The sequence below is a fragment of the Stegostoma tigrinum genome, chromosome 19 (genome assembly GCF_030684315.1).
Source record: "Stegostoma tigrinum isolate sSteTig4 chromosome 19, sSteTig4.hap1, whole genome shotgun sequence".
Taxonomy (NCBI): domain Eukaryota; kingdom Metazoa; phylum Chordata; class Chondrichthyes; order Orectolobiformes; family Stegostomatidae; genus Stegostoma; species Stegostoma tigrinum.
The window spans coordinates 3,042,698-3,068,367 of record NC_081372.1 but is presented as its reverse complement, the minus strand read 5'-3'; the positions used below and the strand labels follow the sequence as shown (position 1 = coordinate 3,068,367).

General features: G+C 48.0%; 1 protein-coding gene across 4 annotated transcripts in view; it reads left to right on the top strand.

Annotated features, from left to right (window-relative positions):
* Window positions 1-24,189, top strand: part of LOC125461557 (tyrosine-protein kinase HCK-like) — a 40,286-nt gene extending 16,097 nt beyond the window's left edge. For 3 of the 4 annotated variants that reach the window (XM_059652705.1, XM_059652703.1, XM_059652704.1), the window contains 6 exons: window positions 2,663-2,812; window positions 9,692-9,874; window positions 11,813-11,889; window positions 17,577-17,730; window positions 20,080-20,211; window positions 23,218-24,189. In XM_059652705.1, the coding sequence (XP_059508688.1) occupies window positions 2,663-2,812; window positions 9,692-9,874; window positions 11,813-11,889; window positions 17,577-17,730; window positions 20,080-20,211; window positions 23,218-23,384 (863 nt within the window). In that variant the 3' untranslated portion in view covers window positions 23,385-24,189. The remainder of the gene's footprint in view (window positions 1-2,662; window positions 2,813-9,691; window positions 9,875-11,812; window positions 11,890-17,576; window positions 17,731-20,079; window positions 20,212-23,217) is intronic. The other variant, XM_059652706.1, reaches the window with a different exon arrangement.
* The last annotated feature ends 1,481 nt before the right edge of the window (window positions 24,190-25,670 follow it).

Sequence of the window (25,670 nt, the reverse complement as noted above, 5' to 3'; positions counted from 1 at the left end):
TTGGTTGCTGAATTTCCTACATTACAACATCAACTACACTTTCAAAATGCTTTACCGATTGTGAAGAGTTTTGCAATGCCTTGAGGTCATGCAAGGCATTATTTAAATGCAAGAATGTATTTTAATTGGTTAATTCCTTCAAAGAGCAGACACAATGGGCTTAATACCCCTTCCTCTGTGTATCTTTATAAACACGGGTTAAGGATTGAGCCTCGACCTTTCTCATTTGCCCAGAAATACACTTTACACATTCAGTGTATCCTATTACCATCCTACTATTTCAGGTCCTAATTTTATTTCTGTCCCACTGAACTTAAACCCCTACCAACCCCAGCCTGAATCTTGCTGCTGATCCCTATTGGCCAATATTTGTTTTGAGAGTTAGTTCCAGCACTCTCTCCTCACGGTGGAAGGATGTGAATGCATTAGAGAGAGGGGTTGGCTTCGTAGCAATATCACTGAGTCAGTATCAGCCACTCGTTAGATCTCAGCTTGAGTACTGTGTGCAGTTCTGGATGTTACATTATTGGCAAGATGGGAATGCACTGCAGGGATTTTATATGAATGGTTGTAGGAATGAGAGTTGTCAGTGATGAGGATAGATTGCGGAAGTTCAGAGACAGTTCTCCTTGGAGAGAAGGTGGCTGAGAGGAGATTTGATGCAGGTTTTCCAAATCATGAATGGCCTGGACAGTGTAGACAGGGTGAAGCTATCCACTCGTAAAAGGTAAAAGAATGTGAGGAGCAGAGATTTAAACCGAAGTGCAAATGAGGCAGACCTTTCCCTCTCAGTGAGCAGTAACGGTGTGGAATGCTCTGCCTGGAAATGTGATGGAGTTAGGTTCTATTGAGGCATTGAAGCGGGGCATTGGATGCCCACTTAGATAGAGATAATGTGCAAGGAGATGGGGAAAAAGGTAATAGGACATAGAACTGTATAGCACAGTACAGGCCCTCCAACCCATGATGTTGTGCCAACCTATTATCCTACTAAAATTAATCTACCCTACATTTTGCTATCCTCCAATGTGCCTATCCAAGAGTTGCTTAATGGTCTCTGAAGTATCTTACTGTACTACCACTGCCGGCAGCACAGACCACACGCCCACCACTCTCTGTATGAAGAACCTACCTCTGACATCTCCCTTATACCTTCCTCCAATCACCTTTAAAATTATGCCCCCTCGCAATAGTAAATTGTAAATGACACTCATTTGGGCCAGCACAGGGACAATGGGCTGAACGTCATCCACATGTGCTGAAACAGTTCTAAGATTCAGTAATTCCACAATCCCAAGTGCCTAGTATAAAGTTGTGGTGTCAGGATTTCAAATCCCACAATGGCCGATAGTGAAATTTCAATTCAATAGAATCCCTACAATGTGGAAGCAGACATCCAATCCATAACAACTCTCTGAAGTGCAGCTCACCCAGACCCACCCCATCCCTGTAAACCTATAGTTCTCATGGCCAATTCACCTACCCTGCACATCTTTGGGCTATGGGAGGAAATCGGAGCACACGGTGGAAACCCATGCACACACAGGGAGAATGTGCAAACTCCACACAGACAATTGCTCAGTGTTGGAATCAAACCCAGGTCCCTGGCGCTGTGAGGCAGCAGTGCTAAGCACTGAGCCACCATGCCACCTGGAAATACTGGAATAAAAAGCTAGCTTAAAGGCAACATTATCAATTGTCATAAAACTCCATCTGGGTCACTAATGTCCTTCAGGGAAGGGAATCTGTTGTCCTTACCCAACCTGAGAAACATGTGACTCCAGATCCACAGTGACACGATTAAGTCTTAACCACTTCTGAAACTTTCTGATGAGCCACTGAGTTCAAGGGGCAGTGAGAGACAGGCAGCGACACTGAAGCAACTTCAGTGAAGATTAAAAGAACAGAGAGGTGCAGGAAAAGATTGGATCCAGGGATGAAGCATTGTGGATAGACTGGAGAAGGAAAGGTTGAGAGGGGATTTGATCAAGGTATTCAAAATCAGGAGGGGTTTGGACAGAGCAAATAGAGAGAAACGTCCAATTGGCAGGGGATTGGGGAGCAGAGGATAAGTTGGGGACATAAGGAGAACCTTCTCTACAACAGGAAGTTGGGATCTGAAACGTGATGCTGCCAGATCTGCTGGCATCAAGACCCAACAAAGTGTCAAAAGAGAGTGGGAGGATTATCGAAAGTGAAAACATTTGCGAGGATGATGAGGAATGTGTAGTATGGGTTTGCGTTACCCTTGCAAAGTCATTATGAACAAAATGGGCCGAGCAGCCAACAGCTTTCTTCTGTAAAGCAAAAGAAATGGTGACCAGAGTTTCTCTTTGAAGCATCAGGGTGTTTTTCTATCCTTTTACACGACAGCTGGGTCCTTGGCCTGAGTCTCAGCTCCAACCCTGCAGCTCTCCTTGAAGTCTGGGTCTAGATTATGTGCTCAAATCTTGGAGTTTGAATCGGAACTTACTCGCCTAAAGAGATGCATTCTGCCAACTGAGCTAAGATACAAGAGTCAACCGGTAATCAAGCCATCAAGTGGCAATCCAGAATAAACATTGGATAGAGTTTTCCTGCGTCTAGGAAGAGTGATGTTGGTCCCTGATTGTCTCAAATTGCACCCTCAAACTAAAATGCTCAATTGAATCTATTTCTATAGGAAATGTGGATGGTCTGTGCCAAAAGCTAGCAAGTCCCCCACTCAGAAAGTCTCAAAGTATTTCAGAAATGGATGGCTTTGAGATTCCAAGGAGATATGTAACTCTGGAAGGTAAACCGGATGTTGGACATTTCACAGAAGGCAGGATGAGTAAGTAAACGTTAATTCCATCAGTCTTTTGTTTTAGGATTTCAGGCTGTGGCCATCACTGGCTGATGGTGGGTTGATTGGACCTTCCCTTTGATACTTTTGAAGGGGTCACTCAGTCATTTCAGTGGGCAATTAAGAGTTAACCACATTGCTGTGGGTCTGGAGTCACATGAAGCCAGACCAGTTAAAGTTGGCAGATTTCCTTCCCAGAAGGATATTAATGAGTTAGATGGGGTTTTGCTGCAATCTGACAGCCTCAAGGTCACTTTTCAATTCAAACATTTTCAATTATTAGCTCAGTGATGAAATCACTATGTAGTAATCTCTCTGTTCTCTCTATGAAAGATTTGAACATCCCATATTTAAGCATGCTTCCATATTGCCCAATGTTTAATTACATTTGAAGCTCAACTAGCTGTCTCCTAACTCACACCACATTTCCCCATTGCCCCTGTGCCCTCTAATCTACTTTGGCTCCCGATTTAACAACCTCTTAATTTCAAAGTTTTCATCCTTGTTTGCAAGGTCCCTCCTGCCTCTAAGCTTCTTTAGGTCTTTCACTTTCTGTGATGCCCAGGCTTATCACACACCTTCTGAGCTTCATTAGCTCTCCCACTGTCTGTGATCTCCATGCCTGTCACACATCTCTGAACTCCATATTGCTGCACATTGGCAATGGGTCATGGCTCAGTATAGAGCTCCTCTGTCAGAGTCTTGTGATGCAATGGTAGTTTTCCTACGTGTAGCCCAGGATCACTGGGTTTAAGTCCCACCTGTTCCAGAGGGTGTGCCATAACATGCTTATAAAGGTTGGTTAGGAATATCACGAGCTCCTCAGTGTCATGAAGGCCATGGATTCAAGCCCCAGTTCAGAGACCTGAGTTCAAAGTTTAAGCTATTACTATGGTGCTGTGCTGAGGAAGTGCTGTTTAAGGTGTAGGTGCCATTTTTTGAATGAGACACTAAACTAAGGTTCCATCTACTCCCGTGATGTGAAAGATCCCATGTCACTATGCTGTTGGAAAGCAGGGCAGTTCTTGGCCTCCTGGCCAGGAATTCTCTCTAATAATGGTTGTCTCATCTTGGTTATATTGCTGTTTGTGGGAGGTATCTGTGCATCTGTTGACCATCACATTCCCTACACCACATGCCCCCACTGGGGTCCCACACTGGGAATCAAGCCTACCATGCACAGAATCATCACCAAGCTTAAAAAGTCCACAGGTTTCTCCAATTTAGACTCAGGTTGAGAGCATGAGCATTGTTTCTGTATTTACCAAGAATTATTTATTTATTACTATTTATTTACTGCAAATAAAGACTCCAGCTATAGATAAACAATAATGAACTATTAACACATTACTCTACACGTTAAAGCTCTAATCCCCTTACAAACTCCCCCTCAAACACACACAGACCCTCCCCACCCACACACCCACCCACACAGGAAAAATAAGCATGTCTGTTATGGGTGGAAGGAAGAGCTGGGGAGGCAGTTCAGTGGGTCCTGTTCACAGGATCTGTCAAGATAATTCTTCTCCTGGTGAGAATTATGCCTCTCAGTCTTCCTTCTCTGGATGTTTTCACTTATTTACAGGAGGCATGGAGTGATTCATTCACACTTATAATGACCTCTACCTTATTAATTAAAAGTCACAGCAGACATTAACTGCTGAGGAAAAATAAATCTGATTGTTTTGCAGAGTGCGGTGGTTCATGGACTCGCAGTCCAATTGTTTGTTTTGCGGTGCTGTGGACCCTGAGGACCAAGTGTATATTGGGTGTGGGCATTTGCACTCCCTTTTCAGTCACATCAAAGACCTTTTCCTTTGGCTGTGGCTGCACTTCAACCCCATGCTCCCGATCTTTGGGGACCCGGTGCAGAGGGGTGTGGGCATGTTGAAGGATCCCGTCATGGGGCTGTAAACAGGTCCAGGCAGCGGTTCATTGCCATGGAGGAGGTCATTTTGGCCAATTGTCTACCCTTCTTCCGTGGTTACGTGGTTACATCACCACAATCACAAACACCATCCCTAACATCACCATCACCATCACCACCATCACCGTCACTACCTTCACCGTCAGTACCAGCACCGTCACTACCTTCACCGTCACCACCAGCACCATCACCACCAGCACCATCACCGTCACCACCATCACCGTCACGACCATCACCGTCAGTACCATCACCGTCACTACCATCACCGTCACCACCAGCACCATCACCGTCACTACCATCACCGTCACCGTCAGTACCATCACCGTCACTACCATCACCGTCACTACCATCACCGTCACTACCATCACCGTCACTACCATCGCCGTCACTACCATCGCTGTCACTACCATCACCGTCACTACCATCACCGTCACTACCATCACCGTCAGTACCATCACCGTCACCACCATCACCGTCACCACCAGCACCATCACCGTCACTACCATCGCTGTCACTACCATCACCGTCACTACCATCACCGTCACTACCATCGCTGTCACTACCATCACCGTCACTACCATCACCGTCACTACCATCGCCGTCACTACCATCGCCGTCACTACCATCGCCGTCACCGTCAGTACCATCACCGTCAGTACCATCACCGTCACCACCATCACCGTCACCACCAGCACCATCACCGTCACTACCATCGCTGTCACTACCATCACCGTCACTACCATCACCGTCACTACCATCACCGTCACTACCATCACCGTCACTACCATCGCCGTCACTACCATCGCCGTCACTACCATCGCCGTCACCGTCAGTACCATCACCGTCACTACCATCACCGTCACTACCATCACCGTCACCACCAGCACCATCACCGTCACTACCATCGCCGTCACTACCATCGCCGTCACCGTCAGTACCATCACCGTCACTACCATCACCGTCACTACCATCACCGTCACCACCAGCACCATCACCGTCACTACCATCGCTGTCACTACCATCACCGTCACTACCATCACCGTCACTACCATCGCCGTCACTACCATCGCCGTCACCGTCAGTACCATCACCGTCAGTACCATCACCGTCACTACCTTCACCGTCACCACCAGCACCATCACCACCAGCACCATCACCGTCACTACCATCACCGTCACTACCATCGCCGTCACTACCATCGCCGTCACTACCATCGCCGTCACCGTCAGTACCATCACCGTCAGTACCATCACCGTCAGTACCATCACCGTCACCACCAGCACCATCACCGTCACTACCATCGCCGTCACTACCATCACCGTCACCACCATCACCGTCACCACCATCACCGTCACGACTATCACCGTCACTACCATCGCCGTCAGTACCATCACCGTCACTACCATCACCGTCAGTACCATCACCGTCACTACCATCACCGTCACCGTCAGTACCATCACCGTCAGTACCATCACCGTCACTACCATCACCGTCACCACCAGCACCATCACCGTCACTACCATCGCCGTCACTACCATCACCGTCACCACCATCACCGTCACGACTATCACCGTCACTACCATCGCCGTCACCGTCAGTACCATCACCGTCACTACCATCACCGTCACTACCATCACCGTCACCACCAGCACCATCACCGTCACTACCATCGCTGTCACTACCATCGCCGTCACTACCAGCACCATCACCGTCACTACCATCACCGTCACTACCATCGCCGTCACTACCATCGCCGTCACCGTCAGTACCATCACCGTCAGTACCATCACCGTCAGTACCATCACCGTCACTACCTTCACCGTCACCACCAGCACCATCACCACCAGCACCATCACCGTCACTACCATCACCGTCACCACCAGCACCATCACCGTCACTACCATCGCTGTCACTACCATCACCGTCACTACCATCACCGTCACTACCATCGCCGTCACTACCATCGCCGTCACCGTCAGTACCATCACCGTCAGTACCATCACCGTCACTACCTTCACCGTCACCACCAGCACCATCACCACCAGCACCATCACCGTCACTACCATCACCGTCACTACCATCACCGTCACTACCATCGCCGTCACTACCATCGCCGTCACTACCATCGCCGTCACTACCATCGCCGTCACCGTCAGTACCATCACCGTCAGTACCATCACCGTCACCACCAGCACCATCACCGTCACTACCATCGCCGTCACTACCATCGCCGTCACCACCATCACCGTCACCACCATCACCGTCACGACTATCACCGTCACTACCATCGCCGTCAGTACCATCACCGTCACTACCATCACCGTCAGTACCATCACCGTCACTACCATCACCGTCACCGTCAGTACCATCACCGTCAGTACCATCACCGTCACTACCATCACCGTCAGTACCATCACCGTCACCGTCAGTACCATCACCGTCAGTACCTTCACCGTCACCACCATCACCATCACCACCAGCACCATCACCGTCACCACCATCACCATCACCACCAGCACCATCACCGTCACCACCAGCACCATCACCACCAGCACCATCACCGTCACCACCATCACCGTCACGACCATCACCGTCAGTACCATCACCGTCAGTACCATCACCGTCACTACCAGCACCATCACCGTCACCACCATCACCGTCACAACCGTCACCGTCAGTACCATCACCGTCACAACCATCACCGTCACTACCATCACCATCACCGTCACCACCATCACCGTCACCACCATCACCGTCACCACCATCACCGTCACCGTCAGTACCATCACCGTCAGTACCATCACCGTCAGTACCATCACCGTCACCACCATCACCGTCACCACCAGCACCATCACCGTCAGTACCATCACCGTCACAACCATCACCGTCACCACCATCACCGTCACCGTCAGTACCATCACCGTCACAACCATCACCGTCACTACCATCACCATCACCGTCACAACCATCACCGTCACCACCATCACCGTCACCGTCAGTACCATCACCGTCAGTACCATCACCGTCACAACCATCACTGTCACCACCATCACCGTCACCACCAGCACCATCACCGTCACCACCATCACCATCACTACCATCACCGTCACCGTCAGTACCATCACCGTCAGTACCATCACCGTCACCACCATCACCGTCACAACCATCACCGTCACCACCATCACCGTCACCGTCAGTACCATCACCGTCAGCACCATCACCGTCAGCACCATCACCGTCAGTACCATCACCGTCAGTACCATCACCGTCAGTACCATCACCGACAGTACCATCACCGTCAGCACCATCACCGTCAGTACCATCACCGTCACCGTCAGTACCATCACCGTCAGTACCATCACCGTCACCACCATCACCGTCACAACCATCACCGTCACAACCATCACCGTCACCACCATCACTGTCACCGTCAGTACCATCACCGTCAGTACCATCACCGTCAGTACCATCACCGACAGTACCATCACCGTCAGCACCATCACCGTCAGTACCATCACCGTCAGCACCATCACCGTCACTACCATCACCGACAGTACCATCACCGTCACCGTCAGTACCATCACCGTCAGTACCATCACCGTCAGTACCATCACCGTCAGTACCATCACCGTCACCGTCAGTACCATCACCGTCAGTACCATCACCGTCACCACCATCACCGTCACAACCATCACCGTCACCACCATCACCGTCACCGTCAGTACCATCACCGTCAGTACCATCACCGTCAGCACCATCACCGTCAGCACCATCACCGTCACCGTCAGTACCATCACCGTCACCGTCAGTACCATCACCGTCAGCACCATCACCGTCAGCACCATCACCGTCAGCACCATCACCGTCAGTACCATCACCGTCAGCACCATCACCGTCAGTACCATCACCGTCAGTACCATCACCGTCACTGCTACTACAACTGCTGGTGCCACTGCTTAAAAAACTTCAGGCCTTCAGTGGTTAATCTGCTGAGAACAGATTGTGCTCCTGGACTGAGGGGGCTCTTGTGGCACAGTGGTAGTGTCCCTCCCTGTGAGCCAGAAGTCCCATGTTCAAGTCCTAACAGCTCCAGAAGTTTGTAACAACATCTCTGAACTGGATGATTAGGAAAATGTGTTAAACAGAAAGAAAAACCTCCCAAATGATTTTCAAGGGTGTCCTGTGAGTAGTTATATGAATTTTTGAACATTATCTAAGAGGCAGGTTGTTTCAAGTGGATGTGAGAAATTCGTATTTCGCTCGGAGGGCACTATGAATCTGGAACTCACTGCCTATAAGGTTGTTCGAGGCAGAAATCCTCTCAACATTGAAGAACAATTTAGAGTGGACTTGTAATGCCAAGGTACACCAGGCTACGAGCCACGTGTGGAAAATGGGATTAGAATAGTGAGGTGGTTGTTTTTCACTAGCACAATCATGATGGGCCAAAAGCCTTTTTCTGTGCTGTTGTCTTTTATGACTATGAAATTATGACTCTGAAGGCCCCTGTCTATCTTATTCACTGTTCAGATACATAGTAATCACATGGTTGTTGACAGACAGTAGACTTCTGTCATTGGTCTGTGGACAAGTGACCCATTAACAATCAACTCCTTGTTTCCCGCTGAATCTCCATTTGGACACAGCCTTTGGCTCTAGCTTGTTCACAAACCATCCAGGACTGAACTGGCAGCTGTGTAAACAACGAGGTTCCCTTGTTTCCCAAACACTGAAGAAATCTTTCAACAATCCTTCATTTTTAAAATGCTGTATTCCCATTTCAGTCCACCATCCAGAAAACGGGGAAAAAAAAGACACAGTCACTGCAGTTCTGACAACGGTTCAGAAAAGGACAGCAGCTCTTTGGCTGCAAGCAGCTTTGGAATGTCTCACTGTTGCGGAAAGTGCCATAAAAAAGTGGAACTCCTGTGTTGCTTTAGGGTTGAATTGCAGCAATGTCAGAGTGTTGGTGAAGGTGCAGAGTGTGGAGGAGATTCCGGACAAAGCCTTTCTCAGGGAGGTCAGCATTCGTAAAGCTCTTCAACATAACCAACTGGTCCAGCTGCTTGCGGTGATAACACGATCACAGCCCATGCTCATCATCACTGAATTCATGAGCCAAGGTAACGGTGACTTCTGGTGCAGTTGTTGGGAACTCCCACTAACTACTGCTAACATGCATACCTCAGTACTAATACAATCCAAACTGAACTGAATGATTTATTGTGATCAGAGATAATGGGAACTGCAGACGCTGGCGAATCCAAGATTACAAAGTGTGAAGCTGGATGAACACAGCAGGCCAAGCAGCATCTCAGGAGCATAAAAGCTGACATATCGGGCCTAGATCCTTCATCAGAGAGGGGGATGAAGGGTCTCGGCCCAAAACATCAGCTTTTGTGCTCCTGAGATGCTGCTCAGCCTGCTGTGTTCATCCAGCTCCACACTTTGTTATCTTGAATGATTTATTGTATATGTATTTCAAAAAAAATCTGTGAAAGTGTTAAGTGTCACCATGCTTAGCGCCATTTTGAATTACTGCTTCCCGGCTTCCTGTAAAGACCCTATTCCATTCTCCCAGTTCCTAAATCTTCGTCGCAACTGCTCTGATGATGCCAACTTCAATAAGGGAACCTCCAAAATGTCCACCTTCTTCCTTGATTGAGGGTTCCTCAGCATGTAGTTAACAGGGTCCACAGTTAGGTCCAACCCATCTCCCACACTTCCACCCTCGCCCCCTCTCTTCCTTCCCACAACAGCTACAGGGTCCCCCTTCTCCTCACCTACCAGCCCACCAGCATCCAAATCCAGAAGACCACTATCCGTCATTTCTGCCAGCTCCAGCAAGATGCCACCACCAGATACATATTCCCCTCCCCTCCCTTGTCAGCCTTCCGTAGGACTGTTCCCTCCAGGGCACCTTGGTCCACTCTTCCTCATAGTCCCACGGCACCTTCCCATGCAACTGCAGAAGATGCAACACGTGGCCATTTACTTCCTCCCTCCTCAGTATCCAAAGGCCTAAACACACCTTCCAGGTAGAGCAGCACTTTTCCTGCACTTGCCACAAACTAATCTACTGCATTCGCTGCTCACAATGTAGTCTCCACTACATTGGGGAAATGAAGCATAGACTGGGTGACCACTTCACAGAACATCTATGTTCTACCTGCAAAAAAGACCCTGAGCTTCCAGTTGCCTGCCACTTTAACGCACCGCCCTGTTCCCTGGCCAACACTTTTCTGATGAAGGGTCTAGGCCCGAAACGTCAGCTTTCCTGCTCCTAAGATGCTGCTTGGCCTGCTGTGTTCATCCAGCTCCACACTGTGTTATCTCGGATTCTCCAGCATCTGCAGTTCCTATTATCTCTACCTCAGGCTTGCTGCAGATTTCCAGTGAAGCTCAGTGCAAGCTGTAAGAACAGCACCTCATTTTCCACTTGGGGACCCTGTAACCTGCTGGACATAAAATTGAATTCAATAACTTTAAGGTTTGAGCTTTCCCATGTCCTTATCCCAACCTCCACAACCAGGCTTTGTTATCACACATAATCTGCCATTACACAATACCTAATATTAGTCACTAACTGCCCCCATTAACAGCTATTTATCCTCCCAGCCAGGTCATTATCTACTTCTTTGTTTGTCCAACTGCTCTTCTCTCTCTTTGGGGTCTATTCCCACATATTGTTTACTCCCTCCCCCCTCCCCACACCCCATCTTCTGCAAAAAATCTGACAATTTTGCAGCTCCCTTCAGTTCTGAGGAAGGGTCACTGGACCCGAAACATTAACTCTGATTTCTCTTCACAGATGCTGCCAGACTTCGTGACATTTTCCAGCAATTTCTGTTTTTGTTTCAGAATTAAAGCATCTGCAGTCCTTTTGGTTTTTATTTTGGGTGGTTGTGGTATGGTTTGATGGAAATGTTCAAGATATTAAGGTGAACAGATTATGTTGAGAGGGACAAACACTTTCAACTGGTTGGAAAGTCTAAGACAGAGGGGTACAACTTAACAATTTGAGACACTTTAAATGACTGATCTGTTTTTTGCTCCTGAAGGGAATCTGAACAGTTATTTGAGGAGTGACCTTGGTAGGCAGTTAGAACTGGTGCTACTGATCGACTTTGCTGTACAGGTATGTGTACCTGAGTGAGGTGTTGCTGTATTCCACTTAACAGGACATGGTTTGCAAACATATTCTTGTACAGACCACTGCATTGGGGCAAATGACCTTTCCACTCCTCCCCAATCCACTTTCACTTGTCACTGCAAACAACTTCTTGCATTTAAGGGGAACTTATAGAAACTGTACGTGATTTGCTGCTTTTGCATTCCTAAACAAAATAAATATATGTGTATTAGAGATAATGGGAACTGCAGATGCTGGAGAATCCAAGACAACAAAATGTGAGGCTGGATGAACACAGCAAGCCAAGCAGCATCTCAGGAGCACAAAAGCTGACGTTTTGGGCCTAGACCCTTCATCAGAGAGGGGGATGGGGTGAGGGTTCTGGAATAAATAGGGAGAGAGGGGGAGGCGGACCGAAGATGGAGAGAAAAGAAGATAGGTGGAGAGAGTATAGGTGGGGAGGTAGGGAGGGGATAGGTCAGTCCAGGGAAGACGGACAGGTCAAGGAGGTGGGATGAGGTTAGTAGGTAGATGGGGGTGCGGCTTGGGGTGGGAGGAAGGGATGGGTGAGAGGAAGACAACAAAACGTGAGGCTGGATGATCACAGCAGGCCAACCAGCATCTCAGGAGCACAAAAGCTGACGTTTCAGGCCTAGACCCTTCATCAGAGAGGCCCGAAACGTCAGCTTTTGTGCTCCTGAGATGCTGCTTGGCCTGCTGTGTTCATCCAGCCTCACGTTTTGTTGTCTTGGATTCTCCAGCATCTGCAGTTCCCATTATCTCTGGGTGAGAGGAAGAACAGGTTAGGGAGGCGGAGACAGGTTGGACTGGTTTTGGGATGCAGTGGGTGGAGTGGAGGAGCTGGGCTGGTTGTGTGGTGCAGTGGGGGGAGGGGATGAACTGGGCTGGTTTAGGGATGCAGTGGGGGAAGGGGAGATTTTGAAACTGGTGAAGTCCACATTGATACCATTAGGCTGCAGGGTTCCCAGGCGGAATATGAGTTGCTGTTCCTGCAACTTTCGGGTGGCATCATTGTGGCACTGCAGGAGGCCCATGATGGACATGTCATCTAAAGAATGGGAGGGGGAGTGGAAATGGTTTGCGACTGGGAGGTGCAGTAGTTTGTTGCGAACTGAGCGGAGGTGTTCTGCAAAGCGGTCTCCAAGCCTCCGCTTGGTTTCCCCAATGTAGAGTAAGCCACACCGGGTACAGTGGATGCAGTATACCACATTGGCAGATGTGCAGGTGAACCTCTGCGTAATGTAGAATGTCATCTTGGGGCCTGGGATAGGGGTGAGGGGGGAGGTGTGGGGGCAAGTGTAGCATTTCCTGCGGTTGCAGGGGAAGGTGCCGGGTGTGGTGGGGTTGGAGGGCAGTGTGGAGCGAACAAGGGAGTCACGGAGAGAGTGGTCTCTCCGGAAAGCAGACAGGGGTGGGGTTGGAAAAATGTCTTGGGTGGTGGGGTCGGATTGTAGATGGCGGAATATATATGTACTAATCTTTTTCATTAAATTTCACATGGGACTTAATGATTCATTCTCCACAAACTTCCACTCTCTCCCCTACCGATGCTCAGTGGCAGCAGTGTGTACTATCTACAAGACACACTGCAGAAATTCACCAAACATCCTCAGGCAGCACCTTCCAAATTCAGAGCCACTTCCATCCAGAAGGACAAGGGCAGCAGATACATGGGAAGACCGTCCCCTGCAAGTTCCCCTCCGAGCCACTCACTACCCTGACTTGGAAATATATTGCTGTTCCTTCACTGTGCTGGGTCACAATCCTGGAGTCCTCTCCATCAGGGCACTGTGGGTGAACCTACAGCACATGGACTGCAGTGGTTCAAGAAAGCTGCTAATCCCCACCTTCTCAAGGGGCAACTAGGGACGGGCAATAAATTCTGGCCCAGCCATTAATTAATTTTCTTAAAAATTCAAGGAATGGAAGTGTAAACATTTACATTTTGTAAACATAATTACAACAGAGACATTTATTTGAAACATTCTAAAAAGTCATTAAATCAACACAGTAATTCTGTTCTGACAAACTATCACTCATTTCATGAACACAGCAGGCCAAGCAGCATCTCAGGAGCACAAAAGCTGACGTTTCGGGCCAAGACCCTTCATCAGAGAGGGTGATGGGGGGAGGGAACTGGAATAAATAGGGAGAGAGGGGGAGGCGGACCGAAGATGGAGAGTAAAGAAGATAGGTGGAGAGGGTGTAGGTGGGGAGGTAGGGAGGGGATAGGTCAGTCCAGGGAAGACGGACAGGTCAAGGAGGTGGGATAGAACATAGAACATAGAACAGTACAGCACAGAACAGGCCCTTCAGCCCACAATGTTGTGCCGACCATTGATCCTCATGGATGCACCCTCAAATTTCTGTGACCATATGCATGTCCAGCAGTCTCTTAAATGACCCCAATGACCTTGCTTCCACAACTGCTGCTGGCAACGCATTCCATGCTCTCACAACTCTCTGCGTAAAGAACCTGCCTCTGACATCCCCTCTATACTTTCCACCAACCAGCTTAAAACTATGACCCCTCGAGCTAGCCATTTCTGCCCTGGGAAATAGTCTCTGGCTATCGACTCTATCTATGCCTCTCATTATCTTGTATACCTCAATTAGGTCCCCTCTCCTCCTCCTTTTCTCCAATGAAAAGAGACCGAGCTCAGTCAACCTCTCTTCATAAGATAAGCCCTCCAGTCCAGGCAGCATCCTGGTAAACCTCCTCTGAACCCTCTCCAAAGCATCCACATCTTTCCTATAATAGGGCGCCCAGAACTGGATGCAGTATTCCAAGTGCGGTCTAACCAAAGTTTTATAGAGGTTGAGGTTAGTAGGTAGCTGGGGGTGCGGCTTGGGGTGGGAGGAAGGGATGGGTGAGAGGAAGAACCGGTTAGGGAGGCAGAGACAGGTTGGACTGGTTTTGGAATGCAGTGGGTGGGGGGGAAGAGCTGGGCTGGTTGTGTGGTGCAGTGGGGGGAGGGGATGAACTGGGCTGGTTTAGGGATGCAGTGGGGGAAGGGGAGATTTTGAAACTGGTGAAGTCCACATTGATACCATATGGCTGCAGGGTTCCCAGGCGGAATATGAGTCCCCTCCACCGACACTCTCATCCGCCTAGCCGAACTCGTCCTCACACTCAACAACTTCTCTTTTGACTCCTCCCACTTCCTACAGACTAAGGGGGTGGCCATGGGCACCCGCATGGGCCCCAGCTATGCCTGCCTCTTTGTAGGTTACGTGGAACAGTCCATCTTCCGCACCTACACAGGCCCCAAACCCCACCTCTTCCTCCGGTACATTGATGACTGTATCGGCGCCGCCTCTTGCTCCCCAGAGGAGCTCGAACAGTTCATCCACTTCACCAACACCTTCCACCCCAACCTTCAGTTCACCTGGGCCATCTCCAGCACATCCCTCACCTTCCTGGACCTCTCAGTCTCCATCTCAGGCAACCAGCTTGTAACTGATGTCCATTTCAAGCCCACCGACTCCCACAGCTACCTAGAATACACCTCCTCCCACCCACCCTCCTGCAAAAATTCCATCCCCTATTCCCAATTCCTCCGCCTCCGCCGCATCTGCTCCCACGATAAGACATTCCACTCCCGCACATCCCAGATGTCCAAGTTCTTTAAGGACCGCAACTTCCCCCCCACGGTGATTGAGAACGCCCTTGACCGCGTCTCCCGCATTTCCCGCGACACATCCCTCACACCCCGCCCCCGCCACAACCGCCCCAAGAGGATCCCCCTCGTTCTCACACACCACCCTACCAACCTCCGGATACAACGCATTATCCTCCGACACTTCCGCCATTTACAATCCGACCCCACCACCCAAGACATTTTTCCATCCCCACCCCTGTCTGCTTTCCGGAGAGACCACTCTCTCCGTGACTCCCTTGTTCGCTCCACACTGCCCTCCAACCCCACCACACCCGGCACCTTCCCCTGCAACCGCAGGAAATGCTACACTTGTCCCCACACCTCCTCCCTCACCCCCATCCCAGGCCCCAAGATGACATTCCACATTAAGCAGAGGTTCACCTGCACATCTGCCAATGTGGTATACTGCATCCACTGTACCCGGTGCGGCTTTCTCTACATTGGGGAAACCAAGCGGAGGCTTGGGGACCGCTTTGCAGAACACCTCCGCTCAGTTCGCAACAAACAACTGCACCTCCCAGTCGCAAACCATTTCCACTCCCCCTCTCATTCTCTTGATGACATGTCCATCATGGGCCTCCTGCACTGCCACAATGATGCCACCCGAAGGTTGCAGGAACAGCAACTCATATTCCGCCTGGGAACCCTGCAGCCATATGGTATCAATGTGGACTTCACCAGTTTCAAAATCTCCCCTTCCCCTACTGCATCCCTAAACCAGCCCAGTTCATCCCCTCCCCCCACTGCACCACACAACCAGCCCAGCTCTTCCCCCCCACCCACTGCATTCCAAAACCAGTCCAACCTGTCTCTGCCTCCCTAACCGGTTCTTCCTCTCACCCATCCCTTCCTCCCACCCCAAGCCGCACCCCCAGCTACCTACTAACCTCATCCCACCTCCTTGACCTGTCCGTCTTCCCTGGACTGACCTATCCCCTCCCTACCTCCCCACCTACACCCTCTCCACCTATCTTCTTTACTCTCCATCTTCGGTCCGCCTCCCCCTCTCTCCCTATTTATTCCAGTTCCCTCCCCCCATCCCCCTCTCTGATGAAGGGTCTAGGCCCGAAACGTCAGCTTTTGTGCTCCTGAGATGCTGCTTGGCCTGCTGTGTTCATCCAGCCTCACATTTTATTATCTTGGAATCTCCAGCATCTGCAGTTCCCATTATCTCTATCACTCATTTCACATTGATTTCAATCGGACAAGATCAGCAGCATCATAATTCCTTCCTTAAACGACATTGCTGTTCTTCACAGTTAGATTAACTCAGGCTGGATACATGGGATCTGGTCTGGTGTGTGATGAAGTGACCATGGAGGGAGGTAAGGGATCTGCTGATCCTCAGTTGTGACGTTGCTGAGTTAGTGACCTGTATTTAGAAGCAGCTTCCCACAGAGCAGCTGCAGGGCCCCTTGGGAACCACACTGAGATAGCGTGATAACAAAGTGTGAAGCTGGATGAATACAGCAGGCCAAGCAGCATCTCAGGAGCACAAAAGCTGACGTTTTGGGCCTAGACCCTTCATCAGAGAGCTTTTGTGCTCCTGGGATGCTTCTTGACCTGCTGTGTTCATCCAGCTTTACACTTTGTTATCTTGGGTTCTCCAGCATCTGCAGTTCTGCATGGTGGCTCAGTGGTTAGCACAGTGGTTAGCAGGGACCAGGGTTCGATTCCAGCCTCAGGCAACTGTCTGTGTGGAGTCTGCACATTCTCCCCGTGTCTGCGTGGGTTTCCTCCGGGTGCTCCGGTTTCCTGCCACAGTCCAAAGATGCGCAGGCTAGGTGGACTGGCCATACTAAATTGCCTGTAGTGTTCAGGGGTGTGTGGATTATAGGGGAATGGGTCTGGGTGGGATGCTTCAAAGGGTGGTGTGGACTTGTTGCGCTGAAGGGTCTGTTTCCACACTGTAGGTAATCTAATCTTATCTCTGAGATAGAGTGAAATTGGATACTGTGGGAGTAAATCAATTTGTGGTGAACTAGATAACAATCATCTGTGTTTCTGCAGGTTTTGGATGGAATGCTTTACATGGAAGAGAATGGGTATGTGCACAGGGACTTGAGATCCGCAAACATTCTTCTAACTGGTAACCTGGTGTGCAAAATTGGAGATTTCAGCCTCGCTCAGAAACTGAAAGAACAGAGATACATCGTCCTGCAAGGTACATGTGACTGAAGGTTCAGTGTTGAGACCACGTCTTTCCTGGCTGGGGAATCAAAGCACAGGGTCAGTGACACAGAATGAGGTGGGGATGGCCAATTCAGACTCAGATGAGGCAGCAATGTCTTCTCTCCAAGGGTGGTGATTCTTTGAGGAACCAGAGAGGCTTTGAGGAAGGCCTCAGAGAATACCAATCATTGAATATGTCTAAGTCAGAGATTGATAAATTTTAGGGTATTGAGGCAATGCAGAGGATAGTCAGGCTAATGAGACTCAGGTAGAGGTTGAGCCATACTCTGGTGGAACAGGATCCAATGGCTGAGTGATCACCTCCTGCTGTTCAGTTCTGTGATTCTATGGAAACGCTGGAAGATAATTTGAGTAAAAAAGTACAAAGAGCAGTGGGAATGTATCTAATACACGGTCAAACTCTGCAAATCACAAAGCTCCAGGATTTATCTCCACTCTGAGCTGAGCGAATGGACCTCATTCAGGGATTGCGTAGAATCACAGAATCCCTATTGTGCCAATAGAGGCCATTAAGCTCATCATGTCTGTGCTGACCCTCTGAACAGCACTCCACACGGACTGCACTCCCTGTTATCCCCGTAATCCCGCATTAACTATGATCAATCCACCTAGCCTGCACATCTTTGGACTGTGGGAGGAAACTGGAGCACCCATTGGAAACCCACGCAGACACGGGGAGAATGAGGAAACTTCCCACACAGTTGCCCGAGGACGGAATTGAACCTGGGTCCCTGGTGCTGTGAGGCAGCAGTGTTGATCACTGTGCCACTATAAAAAGGCTGATTTAACCTCAAAGATAATGGGAACTGCAGATGCTGGAGATTCCAAGATAATAAAATGTGAGGCTGGACGAACACAGCAGGCCAAGCAGCATCTCAGGAGCACTATTTATCCCTAAACTGACATCACTGAGTTCAGATTATAGAACATAGAACACAGAACATTACAGCACAGTACAGGCCCTTCGGCCCTCGATGTTGTGCCGACCTGTCATACCGATCTCAAGCCCATCTAACCTACACTATTCCATGTACGTCCATATGCTTGTCCAATGACAACTTAAATGTACCTAAAGTTGGTGAATCTACTACCGTTGCAGGCAAAGCGTTCCATTCCCTTACTACTCTCTGAGTAAAGAAACTACCTCTGACATCTGTCCTATATCTTTCACCCCTCAATTTAAAGCAATGCCCCCTCGTGCTCGCCGTCATCACCCTAGGAGAAAGGCTCTCCCTATCCACCCTATCTAACCCTCTGATTATCTACTAATTTGTCACAAGACAGTTTTAGGGATCTTGCTGCTACATTCTGATGTTGCAAGAAGTGGTGACATTTCAGAGGATGTCACACATTCCCATTGATTTATGGGACACCCAGCTTGTTCCTGGCCAAAATGAAGCCAACTAGCTCAGGAAGGGACTGAGCACATTGAGAACTTCCATCGGGGTGTGGAGAGACCATATTAAGCTATCACAGGGAGCAATGCAAACCTCCCACCTCTCTGAGCCTTCGAGTATCATGTGCTCTGCATATAAAAAAATGTGCAGATTAGCATGGGTGGCACAATGGCTCAATGGTTAGAACTGCTGCCCCACAGCGGCAGGGACCCTGGTTTGATTCCACCCTCGGGCAACTGTGTGGGGAGTTTGCACGTTCTCCCTATATCAGTGTGGGTTTTCTCCAGATGCTCCAGTTTCCTCCCACAGTCCAAAGATGTGCAGTTTAGGTGGACTGACCATGCTAAACTACCCATAGTGTCCAGGGAGGGCCAGGTTAGGTGGGTTAGCCATGGGAGATGCAGGGTTACAGGGACAGGGTGGGGGGCATGGGTCTGGGTGGGATGCCCTTCGGAGGGTCAGTGTATTATTGATGGCTCAAATTGCCTGCTTCCACACTGTTGGGATTCTATGATCTCAGAACCCACCAAACAGGAATGCAAGTCAATCTTAAAGTTGTCTGAGAAAGCAAAGGCTCTTCAAAAAATAATTAAACTGTTAAGGAGTTGTAGAAATGCAATTGTTTGCTTCCTTTCATATGACCTTCAATCTGCATTTTAAATTGGCAAATTGGGATATCTTGAGGGTTGGGGAGGAGACATTATCAAGGCAAAAATTTAATTTACCTGAAACAATGGGTATTGACCTACCATCCAACATCTAGCAATCTTTGCCCATATGGCTTTCAGTCTCAGTCCATGCACCATCACGTGGGCCATTTCTAAAATCTAAGAATCCTGTAAAGGTGGCCATTCAGTCCATCATACCTCTGTCAACTCTTTGAAAGAGCTGTCCAATTAATCCCCATGCTTTTGTTCTTCCAGATGAAAAGGTTGCAGTTAAATGGACTGCACCTGAAGTCTTCAGAGAGGAAATACACACCACAAAATCTGACATCTGGTCCTTTGGGATTTTCTTGATGGAACTGGTCACTTTTGGACAGACACCATATCCAGGTGAGTGCCACCTTTAACTCAAGGAACCAATCGTGAGTGGGGAGAATGTTGAACTGACAATTACAGGCTGACAATATCCATTATTATTTACAACAGCCATTGATAAAACCATGTCTTTGGAAGGGTCTCACTTCTGATGGGGAGACAGATAAAGCTGCTGACTCCCTCCAAAAATCCACAGTGACTCATGTTTGTTCATACAACTCCAGCTGATGCAATCTGGGTGTCAACTGACCAGCCCTTTACCAATTCATTGAGCAAAATCGAATGCTTAGGAAAACAAAAAACATTGGGAATAGGGAGGTGTGAGACCATAGACTCCTAAACTGCACAGCAGATAGATAACTTCCATCAGAGACCAACAAAAATAGGGGTTAGTGTAATTGAATTTCCCAGATTCTGGAGTTAAAATGCAAAGATGCAGAAATTATTTTCAAGGAATTGGTTAAACTTCACCCGGCGTCATCTCCTTCAGTCCTAGCTGCCCAATGTCATGAAAGATAAAACCAGAAAATGCTGGAGATATTCTGCCAGGTCAGGCAGCATCAGTAGAGAGAAAAGCAGAGATGTTTTGAGTCCACTGACCCTTCTTCAAAACTCACATGCTCACTTTGCAGGTGCAGCAGGCAGTGAAGAAGGCAAATGGTTCGTTGGCCTTCATAGTGAGAGGATTTGAGTAGAGGTGTGTAGGGATATCTTGTTGCAATTATACAGGACTGACATATGGACAGACTGGATTGTTTAGGACTTTACTCACTTGAGTTTAGAAGAATGAGGGGATTTCATAGAAACCTATGAAGTTCAAACAGGACAAGACAGGGTGAGCACAGAAAGGATGTTGCTGATGACCAGGGACCCCAGATTCAGGGCTCATGACCAAATGACACAAGGTAGGCCAGGGAGCATTGAGATGATGAGAAATATCTTCACCGACAGAGTGGAATTCTCTACCACAGGAAGTGGTTCAGGTGAAAACATTGCCTTTTTTTGGTGGCCAGTGGCATTCTGCAGGGATTTGTTCTGGGACCTCTGCTCTTTGTGATCTTGGATGAGGAAGTGGAAGGGTGGGTTAGTAAGTTTGCTGATGACACAAAGGTTGGTGGAGTTGTGGATAGTGTGGAGGGCTGTTGTAAGTCGTGACAGGACATTGACAGGATGGGGAGCTGGGCAAAGAAATGGCAGATGGAATTTAACCTGGAAAAGTGTGAAGTGATTAATTTTGGAAGGTCAAATTTGAATTCAGAATCCAGGGTTAATGGTAGGATTCTTGGCAGTGTGAAGGAACAGAGAGATTTTGGGGTCCACATCCATAGATCCCTCAAAGTTGCTACCCAAGTGGATTGAGATGTTAAGGAGGTGTACGGTGTGTTGGCTTTCATTACCAAGGGGGTTGAGTTTAAGAGCTGTGAGGTTATGCTTCAGCTCTATAAAACCCTGGTAAGGCCACACTTGGAATATTGTGTTCAGTTTTGGTCGCCTCATAATAGGAAAGATGTGGAAGCTTGAGAGAGGGTGCAGAGATTTTCCAGGTTCTGCCTAGACTAGAGGAAAGGTTGGGGGAGCTAGGGCTTTTCACATTGCAGCAAAGAAGGATGAGAGGTGACTTGATAAAAGTGTACAAGATGATGACAGGCATAGATGAAGTGGATAGCCAGAGACTTTTTCCCAGAGCAGAAATAACTGTTACGAGGGGGCATAATTTTAAGGTGATTGGAGAAGGTATAGGGGAGTTGTCAGAGGTAGGTTCTTTACACAGAGAGTGGTGGGTGTATGGAATGCACTGCCAGCAATGGTAATGGAGTTAGATACCTTAAGGACATTTAAGTGACTCATGGGTAGGCACATGGATGATAGTATAACGTAGGGTATGCAGGGTAGATTGATCTTAGAGTAGGATAATAGGTTTGGCACAACATCATGGGCTGAAGATCCTGTACAGTGCTGTACTGTTCTATGTTCTATGTTTTAAAGAATGAGTTAAATATAGTTCTTAGGGCTAATGAGATCAAAATGTATGGGGATAAAGCAAGAATGGGCGACTGATTTGGATGATTAACCATGATCATATTAAAGGATGTAGTAGGCTCAAAGAGTTGAATATTCCTATTTTCTATGTTTCTATGGAACTGAGCGTTAGAACGTGAATGACTGTGACTTGGATTTAGAATAATTTCAGAGTTTTCAGATGGCATGACACATGGAAAAGTTCTAAACAATGAAGAGGTGGCAGGCATTAGGAGGAGACAGGCAGGTTAGTGAAATGTGCAGACACATGGGAAATGGAATTTAGGGCATTAAAATGTGAATCAATATGTTTTGGTAGCAAGAACATCAATAGACAACATAAACTATATGGTAACAAAGTGTGGAGCTGGATGAACACAGCAGGCCAAGCAGCATCTCAGGAACACAAAAGCTGACGTTTCGGGCCTAGACCCTTCATCATTGATAGGTTGTGCATGGGCTGGGAAATTGGGAAAGGTGAGATAGCTGTGAAATATTTTGGATCCATCATTTTATTAAGAGAAACAGGACACAGAGGCAGGGAAGTTATGTGTGAGTGATAATGGGAACTGCAGATGCTGGAGAATCCGAGATATGCTAATTTATGAACAGGAAATGCTAGAACCAGTCAGAGGGTCTGTTCTGAGAGTTCACGCAGCTCACTACCACCACCTTCTCAAGGGCAACTAAGGACATGTAGTAAATGCCGACTCAGTCAGTGACACCCACATCCCCTGAGTGAACATATTAAAAAATAAATTTGAGGTCAGTGACATTTAATCAGAAACTATTCACCTTAAAACTCAGACAGGTAAGAATAGTGAGTGAGTTTCCATCCATAAAGGACATTTGGGAACCAGATGGGTTTAAAAATATTCCAACAACTTCATAGTCACATTTACTGACACCTGATTTTTATTGCTTCGTCTTTCTTTAAGCTAAATTCAATATTCCAAACTGTAATCTGTATCAGGGAATTCATTGCTGTCTCCTTGTTTTCAGGTCTAAGCTTTGCACAAACTGTCCACTTTTTGGAGAGTGGACTTCGCATGCAGCGCCCTGTAGGGTGCCCAGAGAAGTTGTATCATGTCATGTTGATGTGCTGGGAGGAGGATCCCTGCAGTCGGCCATCATTTCAACTACTGCGTGACCTGCTGCAAAACCTCTGACTGTTCCTTTGCTGTGCTAACCTTTTCAGCCCTTGTTTTGTTATCCAGAGTGTGCTGTTGTTCGCTGCACTGACTACATCTGATAAATTAAACCAGAATGAATTATCCTAAATGAATTGTGGCAGGAAGACTAAAATGTCAAAGCCAGTGCCTTGATTAAAATCAGTTTAAAGTGTCAAGTGGGAAAGGTGACTGAGAATGTCTTCTAGTTTTTAACAGAGAGCTAAGGAATAAGTTGTAATCCGAAAACACACACCTCTTCACTTTATCACCCTTGCTTTCTTGAATGCAGCAGTTCTCTCCCTGCTGGAGTTTCATGTTGCAATGGCACAATGAGCAGTACCAGCTCAGATACACAACAGTCTAGTCGCCCTTACCATTGTCTAGGTGTCATGGAAACACACCATACAGAATCACTGAAACAATGCAATTACCCTCACCATCCTTCTGCTCACTCTAAATGCAGTTTTCTGCATTGGACTAAAAAGGCGATATGTTCTTCGGGTAGGTCATGTTTAACTAATTTGGTGGAATTCTTTGAGAACATGACTTGCATGGTGGACAGTGGGGAGCCTGTGGATGTGGTGTACCTGGATTTTCAGAAGGCATTTGACAAGGTGTCACACCAAAGGCTGCAACATAAGATAAAGGTGCACAGAATTACAGGTAATGTATTGGCATGGATAGGCGATTGGTCGACTAGTAGAAAGCAAAGAGTAGGGTAAATGGTGATCAGAGATGATGGGAACTGCAGATGCTGGAGAATCCAAGATAATAAAGTGTGGAGCTGGATGAACACAGCAGGCCCAGCAGCATCTCAGGAGCACAAAAGCTGACATTTTGGGCCGAGACCCTTCATCAGAGACTCTGGTAAAGGCTCTAGGCCCGAAATGTCAGCTTTTGTGCTCCTGAGATGCTGCTTGGCCTCCTGTGTTCATCCAGCTTCACACTTTGTTATCCTGAATAGGGGTAAATGGGTGTTTTTCTGGTTGGCGGTCAGTGGCTAGTGGTGTGCCTCAGGGATCATTGTTGGGAACACAATTGTTTACAATTTACATAGATGATGTGGAGTTGGGGACAAAGTGTTGTTCAAAATTTGCAGATGACACTAAGCTGAGTGGTAGAGCAAAGTGTGCAGAAGACACTGCAAGTCTGCAGAGGGATATAGATGGTCTAAGTGAGTGGGCGAAGGTCTGGCAAATGGAGTGCTATGTTGATAAGTGTGAGGTCATCCATTTTGGTAGGAATAACAGCAAAATGGACCATGTTTAAAATGGTAAAAAATTGCAGAACGCTGCAGTGCAAAGGGACTTGGGTGTCCTTGTGCATGAATCACTAAATGTAGGATTGCAGGTGCAGCAGGTAATTTAAAAAGGCAAAAGGAATTTTGTCTGTCATTGATAGAGGGATGGAGTTTAAAAGCAGGGAGGCTATGCTGCAGCTGTATAGGGTCCTGGTGAGGCCACACCTGGAGTACTGTGTGCAGTTTTAGTCTCCTTACTTGAGAAGAGATATACTAGCACTGGAGGGGGTGCAGAGGAGATTCACTCGGTTGATTCCAGGGTTGAGAGGGTTGGATTATGAGGAGAGACTGAGGAGGCTGGGATTATACTCATTGGAATTCAGAAGAATGAGGAGAGATCTTATAGAAACGTTATGAGATTATAATGGGAATAGATAAGGTGGAGGCAGAGAGGTTGTTTCTGCTAGCAGGTGAAACTAGGACTAGAGGGCATCACTTCAAAATAAAGGGAAGCAGATGTAGGACTGAGGTCAGGAGGAACTTCTTCACCCAAAGGTTATGAATCTGTGGAATTCCCTGCCCAGTGAAGTGGTTGAAACTACCTCACTGAATGTTTTGAAGGCAAGGGTAGATAAATTTTTGACCAGTAAAGGAATTAAGGGCTATGGTGTGCAGGCGGGTAAGCGGAGCTGAGTCTCCAAAAGATCAACCATGATCTTATTGAACGGTGAAGCAGGCTCGAAAAGGGGCCGGATGGCCTGCTCCTAGTTCTTATGTTCTTCCTGTGTAAAATGGGCAGAGGGCATACCAATTTAACATTGCACCAATATGTGTGTAGGCACTGGCTTTGTGACTGATGTTTTCTCAGATGAATATAGAGGATTCTGTGGTAATGTCTGAAGATAACCCAAGAGATTTCATCCTGATATCCTGGTCAATATTAATCCCTCAAGGTGATGTTTGTAACTGGTGATTTATCTCAGTGCCGTTCCTAGGAGTTTGATGTGTTCATTATTACAGGTTGTGTTTCCTACAGCACAACA